The 25,680-nt window shown below is 40.0% G+C and overlaps 2 protein-coding genes across 2 annotated transcripts in view; one reads left to right on the top strand and one right to left on the bottom strand.

Moving 5' to 3' along the window:
* Window positions 1–10,381, bottom strand: part of NEIL3 (nei like DNA glycosylase 3) — a 476,510-nt gene extending 466,129 nt beyond the window's left edge. Inside the window, exons 1-2 of the mRNA XM_061134902.1 lie at window positions 9,837–10,381; window positions 8,020–8,153 (exon numbers count right to left, since the gene is read on the bottom strand). The gene's annotated coding sequence lies outside the window, so the exon portion shown is untranslated. The remainder of the gene's footprint in view (window positions 1–8,019; window positions 8,154–9,836) is intronic.
* Window positions 10,382–12,162: 1,781 nt separating this feature from the next.
* The window catches only part of VEGFC (vascular endothelial growth factor C), an 81,197-nt gene continuing 67,679 nt past the window's right edge, over window positions 12,163–25,680 (top strand). Inside the window, exon 1 of the mRNA XM_061134903.1 lies at window positions 12,163–12,324. Within this exon, the coding sequence (XP_060990886.1) occupies window positions 12,178–12,324 (147 nt within the window). The 5' untranslated portion in view covers window positions 12,163–12,177. The remainder of the gene's footprint in view (window positions 12,325–25,680) is intronic.

The raw sequence follows: 25,680 nt of genomic DNA, 5'->3' as shown, positions 1-25,680 counted from the left end.
CAATCAATCAATAGATAGACGAATAGATAAATAAGTTTTTGTTTCAAATTACTTGCTCACTTTTAATTACATTCAACACACCACTGCACTAATGCTACAAGGAAGAAAATGATGAGTGAGATTCAGTTCCTACATTCAAACTGGTTACAGTTAAACACAAGGACTAAGTAAGACAGGGGAAAATATAATTTTTATCAGATTGTGATTTGGAGAAGAAAGTGGAGAATAATGATGGGAAGGAGGAGGAGGAGCAAAGAAGAAAGACAATGAGAAGAAACAACTGTGCTTTTGTTAATCAGAGAAATAAAAGACATACTCATTGTTCAAGCATTTATGAAATGTTTATAATAGCCCAGGCCATATGCTAATCAGTGAGAAAATACCCCTAAGAAGTAAGCACACAAAAAGATAAACATGCATGTAGGTGATGAGATACAAAAGTAAAGATTTATATTTGAGTGCTCAGATACAAAAGGAGAAAAGAATTCATTGATAGATTAGAAAGGAACATTTGACCATGACCTTAACAAAAGTATTTCAATGAACATCAAGATTGGAAAGAATTGTTCCTACCATAGAAATAGCATTAACAAAATTCCCAGATATGAGATAGTTTATCTATTGTGATTGGCGAATAAAAATTCTTAAAGCAGTGTTGGAAAATAGGACACATAAAAGGAAATTAAATGGAAATAAACCTTGAAAGGTGGGGCTGTGATAATATTGTGAAATAAACTGCCTCCCACAGGAAGCAGTTTAAAACCAATTATATAAGAACATGGATATTTTAAAACAGTGGCAGACCAACAATTGTTCTAATCAGTTATGAGATAGGTCCCAATAATTTGCTAATTATAATGATTACATCACTCATGCTTATAAACTATATGTTTTTAAAAAGTTGATCAAAATGTTCTCTATCATAACATCATACTCAATAACTGATTTTCCAATATTCGCTTGTGAGTGTGAAAGTATGATATATACAATCACAATTGACGAGAGGTGGAATTTCAAAAATCCTTTAATAATTAAAGCATAGAAAACTGTCAAAAAAGTGAATTATAAAACATGTATATTATGGCAGAAAAATTATATATGTATATATACATAGAAACAGAAGAATCATTGATATAAACAATAGGAGGTATTTCAAATCATATGAAAAGTTCTAGAATGCATGAAGACAGGATGAATAGATGGAATGAATACAAGAAAAGTTAACACATATGAAAATAAAGGTAAAATGTCAATATCTATACGCAATAAGTTCTAGAAAAATACAAGGAGACAATATATCAGTTTGCATAAGGTATTTGAAGACATGTGACCCATAATTTCATAGATATATCACACACAATACTTTGGCCATCTGATGCAAAGAGCCAACTCATTGAAAAAGACCCTGATGCTGGGTAGACTGAAGGCAGGAGGAGAAGGGGACAACAGAGGATGAGATGGTTGGATGGCATCACCAACTCAACAGACATGAATTTGAGCAAGCTCCAGGAGATGGTGAAGGACAAAGAAATCTGGTGTGCCGCAGTCCATGGGGTCGAAAAGAGTTGGACACGATTAAGTGACTGAATAACAACAACAATCACACACAAACACACATAAGCAAACATGAACTCAGACTGAAAGATCCCAAAGTGTGCAAAGAAATGATAAATAAATCACAATGGACATATTATTACAAAATTCCAGTCACATCAACCCCATGAACAGTATGAAAAGGCAAAAAGATATGACACTAAAAGATGAACTCCCCAGGTCGGTAGGTGCCCACTCTGCTACTGAAGAGTGGAGAAATAGCTCCAGAAAGAATGAAGAGATGGAGCCAAAGCTAAAACAACACCTATTGTGGATGTGACCGGTAATGGAAGTAAAGTCCGATACTGTGAAGAACAATGCTGCGTGGGAACCTGGAATGTTAGGTCCATTAATCAATGTAAACTGGAAATAGTCAAACAGGAGATGGCAAGAGTGAACATCCACATTTTAGGAATCAGTGAACTAAAATGAACTGGAATGGGTGAATTTAATTTAGATGACTATTATATCTACTACTGTGGGCAAGACTCCCTTAGAAGAAATGGAGTAGGCCTCATAGTCAACAAGAGAGTCTGAAATGCAGTACTTGGGTGCAATCTCAAAAATGACAGAATGATCTCTGTTCATTTCCAAGGCAAACCATTCAATATCATGGTAATTCAAGTCTATGCCCAATGTCTATGCATGGACATCACTAGATGGTCACTACTGAAATCAGACTGATTATATTCTTTGCAGCCAAAGATGGAGAAGCCCGATATAGTTAGCAAAAAGAAAACCGGGGGATGACTATGGCTCAGATCATGAACTCCTTCTTGCCAAATTCAGAATTAAATTGAAGAAAGAAGGGAAAACCACTAGACCATTCAGGTATGACCAAATCAAATCCCTTATGATTATACAGTGGAAGTGAGAAATAGATTCAAGGGAATAGATCTGATAGACAGAGTGCCTGAAGAACTATGCATGGAGGCTCATGATATTGTATAGGATGCAGGGATCAAGACCATCCCCAAGAAAAAGAAAAGTAAAAAGGCAAAATGGTTGTCTGAGGAGGCCTTTGAAATAGCTGAGAAGAGAAGATAAGGTAAAGGCAAAGAAGAAAAGGAAAGATATATCCATCTGAATGCAGAGTTCCAAAGAATAGCAAGAGGAGATAAGAAAGCCTTCCTCAGTGATCAGTGCAAAGAAGTAGAGGAAAACAACAGAATGGGAAAGTCTAGAGATCTCTTCAAGGAAATTAGAGATGCCAAGGGAACATTTCATGCAAAGATGGGCTCAATAAAGGATAGAAATGGTATGGACCTAACAGAAGCAGAAGATATGAAGAAGAGGTGGCAAGAATACATGGAAGAACTGTACAAAAAAGTTCCTCATGACCCAGATAACCACCATGGTGTGATCACTCACCTAGAGCCAGACATCCTGGAATGTGAAGTCAAGTGGGCCTTAGGAAGCATGACTAAGAACAAAGCTAGTGGAGGTAATGGAATTCCAGCTGAGCTATTTCAAATCCTAAAAGATGATGCTGTAAAAGTGCTGCACTCAATATGCCAGCAAATTTGGAAAACTCAACAGTGGCCACAGGACTGGAAAAGGTCAGTTTTCATTTCAATCCCAAGGAAACGCAATGCCAAAGAATACTCAAACTACTGCACAACTGCACTCATCTCACATGCTAGCAAAGTAGCGCTCAAAATTCTCCAAGCCAGGTTTCAACAGTATGTGAACTGAGAACTTCCAGATGTTCAAGTTGGATTTAGAGAAGGCAGAGGAACCAGAGATCATATTGCCAGCAACTATTGGAAAAATAGAAAAAGCAAGAGAGCTCCAGAAAAAACATCTACTTCTGCTTTATTGACTATGCTAAAGCCTTTGACTGTGTGGATCACACAAACTGTGGAAAATTCTGAAAGAGATGGGAATACCAGACCACCTGACCTGCCTCCTGAGAAATCTGTATGCAGGTCAAGAAGCAACAGTTAGAACCAAACATGGGAGAACAGAATGGTTTCAAATTGGGGAAGGAGCATGTCAAGGCTATATATTGTCACCCTGCTTATTTAACTTATATGCAGAGTACATTATATGAAATGCTGGGCTGGATGAAGCATAAGCTGGAATCAAGATTGCTGGGAGAAATATCAGTAACCTTAGATATGCAGATGACACGACCCTCATATGGCAGAAAGTGAAGAAGAACTAAAGAACCTCTTGTTGAATGTTAAAGAGGAGAGCGAAAAAGCTGGCTTAAAACTCAACATTCAAAAAGCGAAGATCATGGCATCCAGTCCAATCACTTCATGGCAAACAGATGAGGAAACAATGGAAACAGTGACAGACTTTATTTTCTTGGGCTCCAAAATCACTGCAGATGGTGGCTGCAGCCATGAAATTAAAAGATGCTTGCCCCTTGGAAGAAAAGCTATGACCAATCTAGAGAGCACATTAAGAAGCAGAGACATTACTTTGCTGACAAGGGTCTATTTATTCAAAGGTATGGTTTTTCCAGTAGTCATGTATGGATGTGAGAGTTGGACGATATATAAAGAAAGCTGAGCACCAAAGAAATGATGTTTTTGAACTGTGGTGTTAGAGAAGACTCTTGAGAGTCTCCCTTGGACTGCAAGATCAAACCAGTCCATCCTAAAGGAAATCAGTCCTGAATATTCATTGGAAGGACTGATGCTGAAGCTGAAGCTTCAATACTTTGACCACCTGATGAGAAGAATTTAGACTCATTGGATAAGACCCTGATGATGGGAAAGATTGAAGGTGGGAAGAGAAAGGGATGACAGAGGATGAGATAGTTGGATGGCATCACCAACTCGATTGACATGAGTTTGAGTAAGCTGCAGGAACTGATGATGGACAGCGAAGCCTGGTGTGCTCAGCCCATGGATTTGCAGAGTCAGACTCAACTGAGCGACGAACTGAACTGAACTAAGTCACATCAAAGACAAAGGAAGCATTTTAAAAGTTCACAACAATAAATGGCAGATCATGTTACCAGTCAAAACATCATAACAACATTATTTAGGAGGCAGTAGGATGTAGTGCTGGATATCCTAGATGCTAGAGCCATAGGTCTTTGAATCCAGGGTCTGGCCAACACTAGCTCTAGCTCTAAAAGTAGACAAGATATATAACTTCTCCAGTTTCCTCATTTATATAAATATCATAATAATAATTTCTATGTAATAAGATTATCAGAAGTGCTAAATATACTAAAATATGTGAAACACATAAAAATACAGTCAGGCATGTTAATAGGCATTTTATAGCTATTAAAAAATTATTATTCTAAGACTTCTTGGTAGCAATATTTGATGGAGGAATACCACAGAAGAACATTTTCAAATTGCTTAAGAAACAATGGTCCTTGTTAGAATTTTATATCTATTTTAACAATCATTTAAACACATGAGTGGAAGAACAGAAAAAAATATAATATAAAAAGAAATCAAGATAAATATATCAGACATGACACTAATAATTTATACATTAATTTGTAACTGTTATTCATGCTCCATCCAAAATTTAGTGAGGGATTATTAAATGCCAACTATTATTAAGTTCTTTATGCATACGTGCATGCTAAGTTGCTTCAGTCATGTCCGACTCATCTCATGTCTACTGCATTGCTCGGTGGGGTCCTTACCATTAGTGCCACCTGGGAAGCCCCTCTTTATGTAAGTATTAACTAATATACTCTTCATATTAGCCCCACGTGGAAAAGAGAGATTCACCAAGGGTCACTCAGGGTAGACTGACAGGCAGTCAAGGGTCACCTCCACAGTAAGCCTTCTGTGTAAGATCTGTAAACGTGAGGCAGGTCTTAAATATAAACCATCTGTTCCTGGTTCCCTTTCTGAGTCTTTCTTCCATGAAAGTTTGTTTATAGACGTTATCTCTGAGAAACAGTCCCTGGGCGTGCTTTCAATGTAGGCAGAAACCTCTCTTTCTAAGGAGTTTTTAATTTTGGTTACCTTGTGCTATAGTGTTCTCTTTCACACAAAAAGCCAGTTTGTGGTTGAGTATAATTATGGATAAAACCAAATAATTCCTAACAAAAGATTGCCACTAGCTGGCTAGCCCTCACAGGGAAATGTGTGCAAAGCACAGGGCTTTAATAACTAATAAGGACCTAATGTATAGCACCAGGAACTCTACTCAATACTCTGTAATGGCCTAAATGGGAAAAGAAAGTTCAAAAGAGTAAATATATGTATAACTGATTCACTTTGCCATCCAGTAGAAACTAACACAACATTGTAAATCAACTATGTTGTTGCTTAGTCGCTTAGTCATGTCCAACTCTTTGCAACCCCATGGACTGTAGCCTGCCAGGCTTCTCTGTTCATGGGATTTCCTAGGAAAGAATACTGGAGCAGGTTGCCATTTCCTTCTCCAGGGAATCTTCCTGACCTAGGGATCAAACTCAGGTCTCCTGCATTACAAGTAGATTCTTTACTGTTGAGCCACCAGAAGAAAATTTTTAAAAGCATAGAATTTTATTGTTTTGTTTGGGACAAAACCTGCACACACATTCTCCAGTATGTGAGTCATAGCAAGGAAGGACTAAAGAGAGAGGAAATAATATTAAAGTTAGAGACTCTGATATTCCACCGGTCATCCACATTGCAGGCAGATTCTTTACCATCTGAGCCACCAGGGAAACCCTAAGAAATAACAACGGCTGGTTAACTATGCAGAACCTTAAGGCTACAGTCATGTAAGAAAATAGCTAAAGAAAAACAGGTTAAGAAAGAAAGCAAGCAGGGCCACAGTCATCTAATTCTAATTCTGTAGGTCTTGGGTGGAAGCTGGTTGTGTCTTGCAAACTCCACCTTGACACAAAGCTCGCTGGTGGAAGTTCTTTCCATCCAAAGACCACCTGTCTCTAAAAAATTCTTAAGAATTTCTCATTTTAAATGCCCTAAAGGTATGTCAATTCTGTTGTCAGTGGGTTAAACCCCGTGTCTTTTTTAGCTGGGACACACGAATCTAGGTTTTCACTTTCTCAAATTTATCTACTATTCTAGCAGTCAAAATTACCTGAGAGTTCCCTTCCATTGTGGGTCCTAGGCCTTTTTTTTTTCTCCCCATGGTGTCTTTTCCAGATGACAAAGTCTCTGTTTCTTAGGGCATGTAGAAGCTACTTCAAGAATAGAAAGGAAATGCAACTCATACCTGATGGTGATAAAACTAGTTTTACTGCAGGAACTCCTTACAGAGTTTTGTCACATCTGCAAGGTAGAGCCCCAAAACTGGGGGAGAAATACCCAACCGTAAAGAAAAATCTGTGACGTGCTTTTATGATGAGAGTCAATGAGTCCTCATTTGAGCTTAAAAACACAACTGACTTTCTCTGCTTTTCATGAGGATTGGAACTGACAAGGACGATATGACTTCTGAGTAAACATCAAGGATGCACAGAGTCCTCCAGGAACTATCCCAGGACAATGAGCGCCTCTGTTCTTGAAGAGGGAGGTTGAAATTCTCCAGGTTGGAAACACAAAGACATGCAACTTTTTCCTACCATCAGAACCAGACTGTCCTGCTGCTCACTCCTAACTACACCAACTGTCTAGCTGTATTTCACTGTGCACATTGTTCGATGAACCCAGGACAGACAAGCAAGCAAACTGGAATAAGATGCAGAGAGCAGTAAGAAAGCAAACATTCTTTATTTGCAGCAGCAAGGCAGACATGCTTTACTCTCTAATGGCTGACACAGCAACAATGATGACTATGCAACTCAACTCAACCCATCTCAACTAGGCTGGACTCAACCCCCTCCGCCCCACTCCAAGAACTTTTCAGGTGATGCTTATATAGGGGATTGTGTGTGTGCAGTGATATAAATGATCTCAGGTGTTACATAATCATTATTTACAAAACATGAGGCAAGAGCGATAGGCCGTGGGGCGAGAGAGCCTGACCATCGCCACCTTGGCTTATTTGCTCTTTCCCTCAACCTACCTTTGCAGCAAACAAAATTTTGTTCCACCTTGAAAATGAGCATGTATTGAGTAGGACATTCAAACCCCATAACTAATTGTACTTGCAGAACCTACATGTAGATGTTTGAAGGTATTCTGAGACTTGAGTTCCTGTTCCCGGCCACATCTTTACAGTTTTCCCGCAGTACCAGCCTCAGCAACCTCAGGGCAGTTTTCTCAACAATGCTGATAAAGCATAGTGTTCGGTCTGTCCTCCTTGGGGTGGAGCACAGGGTCTGAACATGAACTTCCTGCTATCAACCAACAACAGGAAATAATGAAGAGTAGTGACAAAAGCAATGCTGGTAGTAACAGGCAGCTTTCCCCCAGGGATACACTGTTTTCAAATTTTATCAAAGAATCAAAGCATTCCTGAAAAGGGATCTTAAGGGATACAATACACTTAGCATCTGGAAGCCTAATGAAGAAAATTGGAACTGAGATTCACTGTGAGACTTACCCCATCACGGAAGGCCTCAATTGTTTTCCCTGTTTCTGAATTAAAGGTCCTGGGCTTCAGCAGCCAGGGAAGTATCAATAGGATCTTGGTAGGACATGCAGGTTGTTGAACTTCTCAAAATAACATCAGCAAACCTTTAAACAAACAAAAGTTACATTTCATTTAGTAGAACTTACAGCAGTAGGAGAGAATACTATCTGACAGAGCCTAAAAGGGTGTCTCAAGAGAGTTAAGTCAGAAACAGAATAACTGTAGTATTTGGGGACTCAAGAAGGATAAAGTAGGTCTGCAAAAGCAGAGAGCTAAGTAGGGCTGGGCAAAGTCCATGAGGCAGTAGTTTAGGGTTGGCTGACATAGGGGAGTGAGGGTCTTGATAAGCAAACTGTTATTGATAAGCAGGCTGTTTGGCAGCGTGAGATTACTGTCTTCAATATATAGATTTGTGGGCATTTGCTGAAGCAAGAGTGGACTTAATTATTAGTTTACAATCTTATCTTTTCCAGGCTAAAGCTTGAAAGCTTTCTAGAAGGAACAATTAAATTACACTGATATAAGTCCATCATTTCATCTGAGTCATAATCACAGATGGTCTCAATTCTCAAAGACTAAGATTTTAATATTAGAGAAAGCAGAATTCCAAATAAAATCATTAGAAGTTACAAAACTAGACATTATACACTAGTTAAAGGAAAATTAGATTAATAAATATGTCATCATGAACATCTCAGACTAGCAATACAGCATCAAATTATATAAAGAAGTAACTGAAAGAATTACAGTTAGAAACAGAAAATAAAGTCAAAAATTGTAACAAGATTTTAACAACTCACTTCCAACCAAGATTCCAATACTAAAATTAATAAGCTCAAACTTGATACCCAAGAAAAGAGTGCACACGAAGAATTATCTCCAGTAATCAACCATGTACAAAGTCACAAAGAAAGCTTGAGTTTCTAAAATCAATATCATTTATAGTACAATTAAATAAAATTAAAATTAATAACAAAAATTCCATAAGCCTATAAATTACAAACATGAAATAATTTTTCAGGTAAAGAAAAAGGGTCATAGGGAAATTAAGATAAATTTACAACGGCTCAACAAAGAAAGCCCAACAAAAGTGGCAAAATTTAGATGGAAATGTTTTTTAAATAAGTTCATCAGAAAATAGACAAAAGACAAACTTTAGTCTAAGCATTCAGCTAAAGACGTTTGAAATAGATCAACAAAGTAAGATTTAAGAAGCAAAAATGAAGAAAAACTGTCATCAGAAATAAACTAAAGAAGGTCAGAATGGATACTGGAGAACACAGAATGAAGATCCTATAATCATTATATGCCTTCAAACAAAACAGAAACCCAACACTTAAAGCAGACAAGAGGTGTCGCTCCAGCTGGGGTCTGGGGAGAGGGCAACAGGAACACTGCTCCCTAACTCCCCTTCTCAATTTCTTCCCCCTGGGGGGCACTTTTTGAAAAATCATTGTTTAGAAGCCTTGTTATGAAACAGGTGCTGTCTGAAGCTAATAAAGGACTCATAAACCAGGAAAAATGCACTTCTCACACTTCAAAGTGGACTGGTGGTAGAAAGTACTTTCCATAGGGTAAGCAAGCAAAACTGAAAACATACAAACAGGGAAACAGATAAGCCCTGAAACAACTAAAGCAGGACTGTTTTCTGAGATCATCAATTTTTTTTTCCCACTCAAGTATACATTTTGCCAGCATTTCCTGTACTTAATAACCATAGCAGGAGGGGGGTAAAAAAAACCCAGTGATTATTGCTCTATTTCAAATAAAACAAATAATATACTTACTATGATATATTTCAATTCTGTTGATTTCACAGTTGTCAGGGGTAAGCCAGGCTCCAGTTGGAGATGCCAGAGATTCTCAACTTGGTCTAACAGGATCCTGAGGCCCACATCTTAACCCAGACCAATTAAGTAGAGTCTCATGATGGTGCACACAGGTGCAAACACACTCAGGTGTGGTTCTGAAAACTTTTGGTATTCCAGGTGCAGTCAAAGTTGAGACTCACTAGAATGGTTAAAAGGAAGCTCCAGTATCTACTTAAATCCCACCCAGGTCTGTCCTTAGCTCTTCCCTTTAAGATATTTTATCTGAAGACAAACATAGCAAATTAATCAAAAAGGCAAAGAGCAGGAAGATAATCAAAGAACTACTACCCCGGCCGCCTCAGCTTTCCCAAACATTCAACAAGCTACAATGATGGACTAACGCTGAGAGGGCAGCGTCTAATAAGACAAACAATACAGCTCAAATCTTGGGCACCGTCTACCGACTTCACAAATGTAGAGAACCGTGATCATGACTAAACAGCAGTACATGGGTAAACAAAAAATTTGAGAAATTTAGTTAATTTTCAGTGTAACGTGAGTCAACACTGATTTGACTGCCAGAAAATAAACTGGCAATCCGAGGCGGCATCAACACATGTATGATATCTGGGCAAGGAAGGCCATTTTCTCAAGCTTGCTGGAACACTTTTAAGTTCTGAGTCACGTTCTGGGGAATATACTAGCTGAAGAACATGCAAAATGAGGTTGCGGTTGAAGAGGGAACTTTGAGGGGTCTTTTTAAAAAAAAAAAGGCTCGCGGTGGGGGGAGGGGGGTTACTATGACAGACATTTATAAATGGTTTGAAGAGCTCACAAAAGGAAGTTAGGTTTGATTTATGGAGTCAAGTCCAGAAGTCAAAGCAATGGATGGGTGGAAGAAAACACTTTTTCCGTGACGCTGACCATCAAAAATGTTAACGAAGACGGGCGGTCACGCAGGGCGGGGTGGGTCGCTCCTGGTCACTGAGGAGATTTGAGGCGTCAGGTAAATAAGGGATTTACTCGAGCGGAGTTTCAGAACTTGTGGGTGGACTCAAAGCCTCATCACCTGAGAGTTTATGATCAGTGTATTGAAAAGTCGCCCCAGGTAAAAGTGGGGCTTTCCCACTTTCGGGGCGCTAAGGAAGCCTGAGCGGAAGGGCGTCTGCACCCAGGCCACCGAGCCAAGGAGAGCGCTGGCCAGCAGGGCGCTCTGCCCCCTGCTGACTTTTCCGACCCGGAGCAACCTGGGCTTCCGCGGACTTCACCTCAGACAACGTGCTTCACACGTGGCTCCCGGGTCCTGCTCCCTCCTTCAAACCCACGCCCCACAGGCGCTGCTCCTGAGGCGCCCCGGCGGCCCCACCGGCCACAGACCTGGGCTTCCGGCTGCTCCGGAGCCTTCAGCCCACGACTGCCCGCATTCCCATCCCCCGGGGGCCCCGAGTCGCCCGCCGAGGGGAGAAAAGGGGCCCGGCGGGCTCTCTACCCCGGGCCGACTTTCTCGCACCTTCTAGAATCTGGAGCTCCCCTGACCCTCAAGCGGGTGGCCCGGGGCCAGTCTGCGGGGGACCGGGGCCGGAGCCGGGGCGCCCGCGTCCCTGGAGCCCGGCGCCTCGGAGCCCGCGCGCCGGCCGGGGCCCCCTCCCACCCCGCGGGGGGACTCGCGCCGCGGGGGGCGGGGGAGGGGCCGCGCGGGCGCCGGGAGACGCCGCCAAGGCCGGCGCGCGGGGAGGGCGGCCGGGCTCGGCACGCGCCCTCCCTCGGCCGCTTTCTCTCACATAAGCGCAGGCAGAGGGCGCGTCAGCCATGCCCTGCCCCTGCGCCGCCGCCGCCGCCGCCGCCGCCGCCGCCGCCGCCGCCGCGCAACCCCGCGCTCCCCGGCCTCGCCGCCCGGCGCCGCCGCCGCCGCCGCTCTCGCCGCCCGGCCACCCGGCTCGCCCCGCCGCGGGGAGGGGGAGGCGGGGGCTCGCGGGCCCCGGGGGCGCCGCAGGGCGCGAGCCTCGCGGGGCGTCTGGGCTCGGCCACCCCTCGCTCCCCGAGCCGCCGAGCGGGGCGCCGTCCTCCCGCGCCCTCGCCTCACCTCGCGGTCCGCGGTCGCGGGCGCTCGGATGTCCGGTTTCCTGTGAGGCGCTGCCCTGACCCCTCGGCTCGCGGGCGCCGGCGGTAAAGCGGCTCGCAGCGTCGCGAGCACCGAGCCCGGACCCGCTGCCGCCGCCCCGGCTCCGCGGGGTCCCGGGCGGCCCTCGGGGACAGGGCCGAGCCGCGAGGCAGCCTCGCCGGGGCGCCCGGCCCCCGCGCCCGCGGCCCGGCCACCATGCACTTGCTGGGCTTCTGCTCTCTGGCGTGTTCCCTGCTGGCCGCTGCGCTGCTCCCGGGTCCGCGCCGGGCGCCCGCCGCTGCCGCCGCCTTCGAGTCGGGACTGGGCTTCTCGGACACGGAGCCGGACGCGGGCGAGGCCAAGGTGGGTGCGCGCTGCGGGGACCATCGGGACCCCGGGGCGGGGGAGGTTCGGGTCGCAGAGGACCCAGAACCCGCGCAAAGGATGGGCTTGTGTTTCACCTTGTGTGCGTTGGATCCAAAGTTGCTGAGCTACGTGTAGAGTTTCTGAGAGTAAAGTTTTCTCCTTTTTTTCATAGAAAGTTGTTACTAAATAGGAAAGCAATTTACGCCGAGTGCAGGGCTCGGAAGGTGGCTGGTGACAGCGCTCCTATAACCAGCTGGCTGGAGAGCGGTCCCCGCCGGGGAGCAGAGCTGTGCTGGAGCCCCGGTTAACCCACGGGGAGGGTTCTTTCTTTCCCTAACAAGTGAGTTGGGACCCCAGCAGCTCCCAGGGCTTGGATGAGCAGTCATCCGAGGCTGCTTTTTCTGGAGTATTCCTCTTCTGTGGAATTAGTAACTGGGCTTGAGGGCATCAGACTTCAGATTCACTTGGAGAAGTTGGTCAAACTTGAGATGCAACAGGATCTCGAATCACCATCAAGCATGGCTTTTCGACTTAGTAAACGCTGCATTTCTGAAATGTGGTCAAGAACTGAAAAGTAAGGTGGATTTTCTTGTTTGTTTTTCAATGAGATGTTTAACTCTTTGCCTGAAAAATGTTGCCAAGATGCTTTGGAGACATTCATTATTTGTGTCTGCTCTTCTAAAAAAAAAAAAATGTATGTTTACCTTAAAAGCTCAGATCTGCCATAAGGATGGAGAATATGCTTAATAAAGTTCTTGAATTCATGGAAAAGTTTCATATTCCACAGAAGATGGGAAGTCTCACTTCACACACTTGCAGTACCCCCTGGCTGGAACTAGATTGCAACACTTTATTTCATCCGATGGCAGGAGTAGTGCTGGGGGTGTGTAACTGCTAACCTTGAGTTTACTTTACTGATTAGCGTATATTGAATGTGTACAAATTAAATTGCCTTCCCAGTTTTATTTTGAAATACACTTTTAAGATTGAGAAGACTGATTTAAAAAAAAAAAAGTACCTTTGTACTTAAATTTGGGGGAAAAATCAAATGTTGGAATTTGTCATTCAGTGGGGTCAAGGAAAAAAAACTATGGAGTAAAAACATATACACTAAAGTGCAGATAAGAGTGTTTTATGTGACTTGTAAAAAAATTTTCAACACAGATATTTACATTGGTAAAATTACTGCCATAAGAATGTCTTCCTGTCCTCAAATGCCACAAAAAAATGTAGTCTTCGAACCACTAATGCTTCCTGCAGCTTAAATGCCTTGGATTTCATGATATTGATTCACTTTCTGTTTTCTCAGAGCTAAACTATTTCTTAAAAGTATGATTTAGGAAGAGAATTCCTCTCTACTGCCTAGGATAACTTACTTTGGTTTACAGTTAAGAGACTGTGAAATAGCAGGTACAGTTAGAAGCCTATCCTGATAAGCCAAGAGCCTGTGTAAGAGTCCCTCACTCTGTTGGATGGATCCTGAATGAAGGGGACTATATATGTGCGTGTGCCTGTGTTTATATACTTCTCTGTGTGGTTGGAGTTAATTTATTCTTAATTTTCAAAACTGTCTTCATTGGTGATTTAATTAAATTTTTCCTTTGCTGTGAAAACCTTTATGAATTTTGTTGGCTTTTCATGGTTGACCATCCATAAAGCAGAGTGTTATTCTCTCACTGAAGTGTTCCCCAGCGGTTGAGTAGAAACTCGAGAGGGCGTGTCATTATTGCCTTCAGCGAAGCTGCGGTGTCCTTGCCTTGAAAATGCCAAGAGACATGGTCCAAAGACTCCATGTCTCTCCCTAGTGTACAAAACAAGTGCCTTAATTGGATGTAAGCCCTGATAACAATCAGGAGCTAATTGTTAATTTTCTGTGCTCTACATAAACCTTAAGAGATTTCAGAAGGTTAATAGAAGACACTACATATACATAATCCCCAAGAAATGCAGATTTTTGTTAATTTACACTTCAGAATTATTTTTTTAATATTAAAATAGAAGACAGCTCACAAGGTGTGAATCATGGTTAACTATCCCATTCTTCACCCCACCCTCAAAGCCCCAAAGTGAAAGTTACTCAGTCTTGTCCAACTGTTTGCGACCCCATGGCCTAAATAGTCCATGCAATTCTCCAGGCCAGAATACTGGAGTGGGTAGCCGTTCCATTCTCCAGGGGATCTTCCCAACCCAGGGATCGGAACCCAGGTCTCCCACACCGCAGGCAGATTCTTTACCAGCTGAGCCACAAGGGAAACCAATTTATGGGCTTTAGTATGATTTACTAAAAACTTCTAAATTGTTTTTCCCAAGGATGTGAGTACAAGCAAGTCAATGTCAGAAAAGTAAGGCATGTAGTTTTACCTAATTATGTAATTTAAATTAACTAGACATGTTGGGATAAAAAGAGGAAATATTTAAAATTATGAGCAAACTAAAACAAAAAAACTGGAAAACCTAAAAAAAGCACTGGATTACTAACTACAATTATTTGCCAACATGAGATTAGATAAGAGTTCACTGTGGTTGAAGTTTGTTTTTAAAAGTTGATTTATGATTAACAAAAGGAAGAATTACTTCATATCATGAAATACACTTTCATTCCAAAAAATTGAAGTATTTTATTGAGTTAGAGTTTAAATACCTAGATCCTTATATATTTTTTGAATTCAATAAATGCAGGTGTGAGGGAATGAGGACTTGCTGTGTCTCAGCACTGCTGTCATTTTTGGTGACCACAAGGGTCTTCACAAGTTCGGATCACCCCCTGGATACTATGCATACCTACACTGAGAGTAGGTGTTTAAACAACACGTGTTTAGGTTATATCTGCAATGTTGTGATTACCTATACATTAATTTCATTTTGTTTTCCACTACATCTTCATGAGATAGGTGTTATATTTTTTATTAAAGATGATGAATCTAAGACTCAAATGATATAACCAGGAGCAAGAATAGAGCTTTTTCCTTAAAAAAAAAACAAAAACAAATCTTTTGCAACATGTAGTTTAGAAAAGCATGGTAATGGGTTAGAGCCTTCAGGGTTGCTAAAGGCCTATTACTCTCTTCCTCTTGTAAGTAGACCAGTATGCAAGGAGGCAGAGGAAGTATTGCTCTGAAGTCAGGATCCCCTCTTACATTCCCCTCAATGAACAATCTGCAAGAAACTGGGACTTTCTTCCAGGGTTCACCCCAAGATACTCTCTGATTAAAGGTGGATCATAACTGGCCTAATCCATAGTACTGTTAGAAGAATGGCTGCAGAGATAGAGGCCTGACAACAATTTCTGACAATTACGATTTCTAAGTTGCACTAACTGTGCAATTTAGAAATAATTCCTGTTTCTAAGTTCCACTAACATAAATTCAGTGAAATACAGTGACCTTACCTATGTCATATGACCTTTCAGGAATTATTGGGTTTGAAAGAACAGACTTTAGTTGCAGAGGAATGATATCTCCTCCAACTTCTAAACATTACATTGTAGCCTCTTTCACCTGTTATATTGTTCCTCCTTCATTCTCTAAATACTTCAAAGGTCTACTTTTTGTTGCAAAACACCAATTTTTCACCTCAGATTTGTAGTAGTTGTGAATTAAGTTATCATTGATTTTTCACATTGTAAATCTTAACGTAGCAGAGAACTTTAAACAATAAGATAATGATTGATTTATAGTATAATGCTAAAATTTACTGTAAATATTTTAGATTTGTCAGTGCCATCCTTTCTTCTGAAATTTACTCATGCAAATTATTCAGGAGGCTCCTATCCACAATTAATTTACTTAATTTGTAGTTTAACTGTTAGAGAAAAATTGCATTCATTTAATTTGCTTTATTGGGCATCCATCACAGAATCAAATAGGTGCCTGAAAATACCTTTTGCTGGTGGGGTCTCACCCTTTCCTGGTACTGATAGCACTCCAGTAGCTGTCAAGTGTTAGAAGGGATCCCTGATGATTCCTTTTCTGCATTTCTGAAACCCCAGAACTCATTTTCATACATGTATTTGGTTCTATAACCTTGACCTAATCTGACATAAAGCTACGTATAGTCTTTACTTACCCTCTAAGTTTGAATATATCTAAGCTTCACTGAAGAAACAGTAATATATTTATTTATGAGATGCTGCCACAGACCCTGCTGGGTGTGGAGGGAGAATTAAAATGCACATGTACTGGGTTTCTTGAAAAAATTTGGAATCTGTGTTTATGCAATCCACAGGGCTTGTGATAAGGGATTGGAAGGCAGAACTATTCTCTTCCAAAGGGCTTTCTTCCTCAGTCACCTGTTGCCTCATAACAGCCTGGAAGGAAAATTGAAAGACTCAAAAAGAAGGCCCTGTGGACACCCATACCTTTTACTTTACCCATTAGAACCAGGATTATATACTTTTTACTCCAAATTCTCGTATTTAAATCTACTTCAATTCAGGGATGTTTTAATTAATCCTCACTAGTGGCAGCTTCAGTTCTAAACAGGAAATTACTATGCAGTGAGTGATGCAAAAAACGTAGAGTGAGTGATTCCTGTCTATAACAAGTATATCATTGTTTTGAAGAAACAAGAAACTTACTCATTAGAAATACCAGAAATGAGTTAATCTACAAATGCAGACAATTATAAGACATTTTGTAAGAGTCTCTTGCTTTACCAGAAGTCATCGGCTAGGCTTCTAGGGGATGCATTGGCAGTCACGGGAAAGGTGGGGTGATGTTGAGTCAGCTGTGATAAATGGTTAAATGCTGGTTACAGAAAGGAAGGTGGGAGGGATATTTTGGATATTGAAGTGTGAGAGCGGAGGACAGAGGCCAGTAATACCAGTGCAGTCAGTGGGTGTTTGGGCAACTGGGAGCAGACCCATTTGGCTGGAGAGTCCAGAACTTCATGAGAAACAGAGAAATATTGTAGAAACTTCAGACTTCCTCAAAGTGCCTGGCAGTGCCTGCTCTCCTCACTTGTTGACCACCCATGTATGTTGTCTGAGCTCCTCTATATGCTCTGGACTTATGATGATGATAGTGATGACCACTTAACTTATGTAAGCACCCATCACTGTTCTACTCAGAAGCATTTATAAAATACACTAATAACAGTTATCTTGGCTCTTCTGGCTTGAATTCCAAACAGAGCAAGCAGTGTAAACAGTGGTCATGCTTAGATACACACACACACACAGAGACACACACAGACATACACATTTACCTCTTAATGGTTCTTCAAGCTGCCATCAATGGCTTACATGTTCTTTCTTACCAAGTTAAATATTTTTAGACAATCTGTTGAAATAATATATAAAAAACTTATATAAAATTGGATTTTCCATTGTTTATACACTTATTCTCAAATAAGCTAGCAATTAGAGAGAGAGAGATAATCCTGAAGTGTCCTAGCAATTCCTTCATTTCAAATCTGCTCACAAGCATTCCTATTAAAAGTAAGACCAGAATGGGGCAGAAATGAACTATCAAGTAAATAACACAATTACTTTTTACTTGCTGTTTTAATTTTTTAATGCAGTAGAAAATTTACTCAAACGCAGAAGTCAATTATTATAAAATGGATGTAATGAAAGAGGGGTTATTCAGATGCATACCCTGTGTAAATAGCAATGCTTCAGAGTTTAAAAGTCAGACTTCTCAGCAAGGTCAACTTCAGTACTGTCCTGGTTTGGACAGAGTGGGAGGAGATGAGTATTTTAGAGTAAACCACAAAGATGTAATTTACCATTTCTGTACTTGTAAAGATTGTAATTAGCCATTTATTTTGTAATTTATTTCACCTTAAAACTTGGTCCTCAAAATATCTCAGCATATGAAGAAACAGTGATATTCTTCAGCGTGATTCTTCAGCTCTTTCCCACCTAATTTATTACATGTTTTCTTTTTATAAGTTTACCAGCAATTGTCCTGATTTCTGTAGTGTGGGAACAGGATGTTATATGGATGTCTGATTTTGAGACAGTTGGGGGAAATCCAAGGTATTTGATCATTCAGTATAGGAAGGCTGTGTATTGTAGGTCTGCTTGTAATACACTTCCACCTGTGCTGTGTGCCAAGTTTGTGTCTGTCCCTGGACATATCTAGCCATAGACCACCAAGGCATGATGGTCATTCCCTAAACGCCATACCTAAGTCACTGGGTAAAAAGGACTTTGGTACACAGGGCATTAAATGCCGTATAATATCACATGAACTCATCCTGAATACTTTCAAAGCTCAAATACTTTGATGTTTAAATCTTTATTAAACAGGCTATTGTTGCTACTTTAATGTGCAAATATCTGGTCTAGATGTTATTAATTTGCACAAGATAGAAATATGCATTCTACATGTTAGTGAAATCATCCCAGAATAGCTAAAAGATGAAAATATACTTTCACCAAATTAATGAAAAGACAATGGTAGAAGCTTATATGCAAGAGTTAAGGGACTTCCCTGGTGGTCCAGTGGTTAAGACTTCACCTTCCAATGTATGGGATGCAGGTTTGATCCCTGGTCAAGGAGCTAAGAACCTTCATAGGTCACAGCTAAAACAAGCAAACAAACACCCTGCAGGAACAACATTGCAACAAATTAAATAAAGACTTTTAAAATGGTACACATAAAAAGGTATTAAAAAGAGTTAAATTTGTATAAATATCTTCACAAAGTATGATTGCCTTGCCTCTTTGGGGGTGCTTTTCTGAAATGACAACCACAGAGCATCCAGTCTGTGCTGTCACTGAGATGAATCTTGGAGTAAATACCTTCCTTCTCCTAGGGTAAGGCTAGGTTATCTCAGTTCCCTGATTGGCTCAAGAGAGTGGATTTTGTCTGATGGTTCTGTCTGCCAGTTTGCCACTGAGGAAACAGAATGAATTTCTTGGCACTGAACACTTGATGGTGAAGTGGTAAGCAGACGGAAAGAAGAAATTCAGAGTAAGTGGTGGATACAGCTCCCAGCTCTTCAAGAGATAGTAACATGTTTTTATTTAATAACATCTTGAAAGTATCCACTTCCTTAGGATTCCAGTACAGATGTTAGTTGGAATATTTTAGGAACTTTTGATCAGATACCATATTTCTAAGCAGAGGAAGTTTCACTGACTAAATCTGGAAAGAAGGATTTAACACTAAATAGATACTCAGCCAATATATGTATGAATAAAGAATTAGAGGATACATTATCTAAATACATCTACACATATCCAGGTACTTTATCCATACAAATCTACATGCAGGTACTGAGATGATCTATTTTTAAAGTGATTTTCATATTTCTATCTCAGGACTTGAAAAACTATAATTATAGAAAATGAAGCTTTATATTTAAGTGCTGATGTATTTCTTCAGTTATAGGATGCAATTCTAAATTTTAATGTAATTTTCTTCACAGCAGTTTTCCATTCTCATTCTAATTTATTTTTCTAGTAAAAGTGCTATGCTTATTTAAGGGGGTCAGAAACAAGAATAAAATAACATTACTTTTTAGATACTCTTTTATAAGGAGAGGCAATGTTCATGAAATTAATAATATTTTTGCTCCCAATCTGCTTGGGGAACACATGTACACCCATGGCAGATTCATGTCAATGTATGGCAAAACCAGTACAATATTATAAAGTAATTAGCCTACAATTAAAATAAATTATATTTAAAAAAATACTTGGGTGAAAATTTTCTTAAAAAAAAAAAGCAGACACCAACGTGGTGTTTTGGAAAGCTTCTTCAATATGAGTTGGTGCCACTTGGAGACAGGCAGTGCTTACTCCCTCCTGGGATTGACTCCGAGAAGGACAAGTAGGCCATTTATCACCTCTTCAGCCAACTGGCACTCAGAGGTTTAATACCTTCTTCAGAGATGACGAAAATAATTACCTTATTTAAAAAGAAGTGCTGTAACCTTTCCTCAAGAAAATAGTGCATTTTTTCTCTTCCTTGTTTATGTAGTCTTTTCTTCCCCCCAATAGCAAACCATCCCCTCCTCAAGTCCAAGCAAAAATGGGTAAGATGGGCAAATTACATTAGACCAAAATAGTAAAGAAAAGGATCTTGATTTTCTTTTAATTGGAGTGACCACCCAGGTGCCATGAATTCTATGATTAAATTCCTATAATCTGTAAAAGAGATTATTTCCTCTTACTCAAAGTTCCTTGGAAATAGTTAATATCAAATACCAAATGTGAAGCTGTTTCAAACCACTGTGGTTTACTTCACTACAATAGCATTGCCCACATGGAATATTTTTAATTCCTTCTTTTTTGTTTGTGTCTGTTGTGTGTATTTAGTTAGTTTATCCCTTTGAAAATCTTCTTCCCAGTTTATGTTTGGAGAAATGGAGCACTTATTTAGATGCATGTTTGCTTATGGGTCATGACATTTGTGACTTCCCTAAAACACAAACTAATTCTTGTGTCTCAGAGCCAAAATTTTAGTTTTGGGCTGATAGTGATTCACTGTTTGTTCTCTTTGAATCCTAAGTCTTTTAATTTTGATGTCCACCCATTCCAAATTAGAATTTTATCAAGGCCAACATTATTCATGAGTCATAACCACTACACCTAAAGTGGGGTAATTGGAAGCTGCCTTAGATACACAGATTAAGCAAATAATGATGTCATAAATTAGTGCAAATGACTTTTCCCCCTAAACATTGGTAGCAGTGAGGCATACTTGTTGGAGACCTATTCAGTGTTGCTTTAGGAAAACAGCCTCTTGTGTCACAGCGACATGAGCATAGCATACAGTTAGACCCCTGCACCTGACCCCCGGCGTCTGAATCTCCATTGGAGGATTCAGTCCCACCAGGTGGTCAGATACAGGAGGGCCGACTGTTCTATGCCGTTTATAGAATAAGGACTTGCACACCCATGGATTTTGGCATTTGTGGGGGTGCTGGAAGCACACCCCTGGATACCAGGGGATGGCTATGGGTAGTTACGCTTCTGTCACATGGCATACCATGGCGTGTAACTTACTGAATTCAGGATGAAGGCGTTTGGAATCAGGGTTACCTTTTTGTGTCATGCTTCTTGACAATGCAGGCTCTTCTGTAATCTGTGGGGATGGTCACACTAGGGACCCTCAAGCTTCCTCTAGCAGAAAACACCTGAGATTTTAATCTTGCCTTCATATGTCAGTTTTTTAAAATTCCAGTTCCCCTTAATGTTGATTTTCACTTTCTGACACCTTTGTAGTGACAAGAGGGAGGAGACCACATGTATCTGATTTGCTGTACTCCTCTTAGGGCTGGATGTGGGTTTCCTCCTCCCAGGACTGAAACTCAGACTGGTATAAATTTAATTTTCTCTTCAATATTGGAATGGTAACTCATAAACTAAGAGATGTGCTAGTGAAGTGAAAGGCGCTCAGTTGTGTCCAACTCTTTGCAACCCCATGGACTCTATAGTCCGTGGAATTCACCAGGTCAGAATACTGGAGTGGGTAACCTTTCCTTTCTCCAGGGGATCTTCCCAACCCAGGGATTGAACCCAGGTCTCCCGTATTGAAGGCAGATTCTTTACCGTCTGAGTCACAGTTGAAACCCAGAATACTGGAGTAGGGTAGCCTATCCCTTCTCCAGCGGATCTTCCCAACCCGAGAATCTAACACAGGTCTCCTGCATTGCAGGCAGATTCTTTACCAACTGCACTATCAGGGAAGCCAAGGGATGTGCTAACATGATATTAAGTCAAACATTAAATCTGTGATACTCAGATGAGCCGTATACCCACCGTGTGCAGTGCGTGGCATGTGCTTAGTGAACGGGTTATAACTGAGTTTTAACAGGTAGCTCTGAAAACCGCCAGCCTGCCAGGTGCCGTTAGTCTGCACATCAAGGGTTCCCATTAAATATATTTAAAACTTTTCAGTTTTTAATAAATGATCACCAAGACAGCATAAATACGGATTTCAGTGTGTGCTGCTATGAGTTTCATGGGGACGTAATGGTATATAATCTCTGAAGCTGTATGATTTTACCATAGTTCACTGGAACATTGCGATCTAATCATATTTAGGTTCAGCCTTTTTTCAGAACAGTTTGTATTTTGCTAAGACTATTATCACTTTTGTTCATTAAATCCATTTTTTAAAACCATCTAGGTGCTTTGCTTTCCCAAGGATGTGATCTCGTGTGTCCTATGGGCAGTAGAAAAAAATGTACAGTAACTCCAGGATTGTAATCTTGAAGGTCAAAAAGACTCCTGATCTAGAAATCAGTATTCACTCCAAAGCATCCAGGTTGATGACATGCCCTTTGTTGCTGAGAGATATAACACTGAAGTTTCAGACTTGTGTTACATACCCTTCAATGTAAATTACACATTCTCTTCTTTCCATTTCTTCCATATTTTTACTCATACGATATTTTTCAGGTAAGTATTTTTGAACATACTATAAACAACTATTGCTCATTACAAAAATAAATGCCCACCACTTCCAGGAGTTATTCATTGTTTATGCCCCTCTGTGGTGGTGGTGGTAGCGTCGTTCAGTCACCAAGTCGTGTCTGACTCTTTGCGATCCCATGGACTGCAGCTTGCCAGGCTTCCCTGTCCCTCACCATCTCCCAGAGTTTGCCCAAGTTCATGCCGTTGAATCAGTGATGCCATCCAACCATCCCATCCTCTGTGATATATCCATCTTGTGGTACAGTATATAAATTTCATGCTACGAAGAACAGTGACATCAGATTTTCTTAGAGTAGACTTAAAATTTTTTTTTTGAAAATCAGATTCCACAGTCTCTGTTGTCATTTTACCTCAATATATCTTCCCACTCTTTTGATGCATAAATTATGCTTTTATATTATGGTGACTTCAATTTTAATATAATATTGCTAGCGTATGGCTTGATAAACATATTGCATCCATAAATATAGAAGTTCACTGTGTGTGTGTGTGTGTGTGTGTGTGTGTGTGTTAGTATGTGTGTGTATATACCTATGGCATTTAGTGTGAAGAACCAGAATTTTTTCCATACTCATCAGTTTTTTTGTTTCTGTTTCTGGTGGTATGGAAGGAAGTCAGTCTTTGGCAACATGTAAAATGTATAATAATTTTGTCAAGCTAACTCATTTCATTGCTACAATTTGAAATCAGAAAGTTGTGGAGGATCTATCTAGAGTTTATGAGGAGAAAATATATTTGAAAATGAGGCACTCTCAGGGAATTGATAAGGTAAGTTACTATGTGTGTAGAGAAGAGGGTGTTTTGGATCAGAGAAAATTTTTGCATCAGGGAGTTGAAGCATGGTTAAAATACATCTGGGCTATGTTTAGTTATCAAAACCTGACTTCAATGAGACTGATAATTAAAAGATGGACATAGTTTATAATAGCCCTTGTAAATCTTTAGATGTTCAACAAAATAACTTGCTCTTGAGGCCAGATGATTTAATCAAAATTATTTAATTAGGTAATTCCTACTCAATCAACATTTGATTGTAATAGATGTCATAGGACTAAATAATTTGAGATTGCAGGCTCTTATTGTTGGAGAAAGAACACATTTTTTCTTTTACTAGGGCATCTTAAGGAACAGTTTCCCCTCCAGTAGCATTTTTGTCTATTGAATAATAGAATAACGGAAGAGGGTCTTATTATTTTATTTTTTTCCTAAATATGTTTTTTCTTTACTTTTGGCATTGTCTTTATTTCTTCCAATTATGATTGTGAGCAAATAGCAGTAGAAATGCTTTGTAACTTCTAGCTTGGTTTAGTCATCAAAGCTCACCAGCAAACGCACGTATTGTGAGAAAACTGAGTTAGCCACAACTAAACCATCAACATGTGAAGTCACATTGTCTTCTGTTCCCCAGTTGCCATTTTGTGCCTATTCATGCATTTATTCTGGTTAAAGTTCAATATTTTGCTGATTATAATTGTAGGCAAAGTGAAAATCTATTTCATTTTGAATTACAAATAGAAAAGACATCAAGTTCTTAGATCTAAAGACTTATTTAGACTATGATTATAACTTAAAGCAAGATGAGCTAAAGAACTAGTTTTCTGGGCACATTTGGACTATAAAATATATATACTTTGTGTATACAAAGAGTAGCTTTTATATCTGTGTCTGTCACTTTCTAAGATTCATAAATTTGTTCATCAAGCAGTTATTGCTTTCTGTGTACCAGTGTTTAAGGTATTAAATAAAATCTAAAGAAAACAATTCTGTAAAATTCTAAAGTATAAACTATTTGATATTTGATATCATTACAAGTTTTATGTGTATATTATATAATAATGACTTGTTTTTTGACAAATACAGACAAGAACTTAGACTTATGTGAAAAGTGACAACTAGTTATCTATTACAATGCCCATACAGTGCCTTTTAAAATTCAGTGAATTTAAAACACCTCCTGTCCACTAATGCCAAATAATAAGCAGCAAAGTATGGCATATTTTTTAATGAAATGAACAATATTGTGTTGTCCATAGTTAAAGAGACTAATTAAAGTACATAATCTGATAATTCCAAGTAGTAATACTTTATGAAACTTTTATAATTTAACAAATCCAAGTTGTTCATTTTGATATATAACAAAAAGACAAAGTCAAACAAAAGATAATAAAACCCAGATAAAAACAACCTATTGTCAGTACTAATCACTGGATCATAGCATCGAGTTTTACTTACTGCCAGCGCTTTAGCCAGGGCTTGGTCCAGGGGATCAGGATCAGGCAGGGGTGATCTTCTCTGTCTTGCTTCTTTCCTTTCCCTCTTGCTGCAGCTCTTGGAAGCCTGGTCTGTACGTGGCCTCCACAATATCTATGAAATATGGCAGGGGGCAGAAGTACAGCTCTTTTCTCCTCTCAGATTTGAACATTTATGCTTGGTCCTGCTGCTTCTTATTCATTTTCTTCGTGTCATTCAAATGCTTAATTGGAAATTTTAAATGTAGTTGTGACCCAACTGCGTTTGAGGTCTCCTGTATCCAGTTTAAAAAAGTTTATTTCCCAGCTCTCTTTGCAGCTTGCACACCCTAGCCAATCGGCCAATGAAATCCAGAAGACAAAAGCTAGTGAGGATTTAAGGGAAAACTTTTGCCTTTGTGATAAGGTACTGCCTGTCTTCCAGTTTTATTTTCTCCCTTGGAAATCAGAAAATCCCTTATAATTAAAAAATTACTTTATCAAAAGAACACTTTCAAGTGGATTGAAATTTTTATAATTATTAATATGACCTTGTGACTATGGAGGGACTTTATAAATTTCTTGTTGTTTAGTTGCTGTTATCAACTTGTGTTCTTAATCTGTTGAGTTTTAGATTCAAAATAATCTGTGTTTTGTATCTAGCAATCTTTGTCTTGCTGATGGATTCTTTTAAAATGTTATGCTTATATTTGGTAAATAGTTTAAGAAGCC

This window comes from Dama dama, chromosome 32 (assembly GCF_033118175.1).
Source record: "Dama dama isolate Ldn47 chromosome 32, ASM3311817v1, whole genome shotgun sequence".
Classification (NCBI taxonomy): domain Eukaryota; kingdom Metazoa; phylum Chordata; class Mammalia; order Artiodactyla; family Cervidae; genus Dama; species Dama dama.
This window is presented reverse-complemented; position numbering and strand designations above follow the sequence as displayed.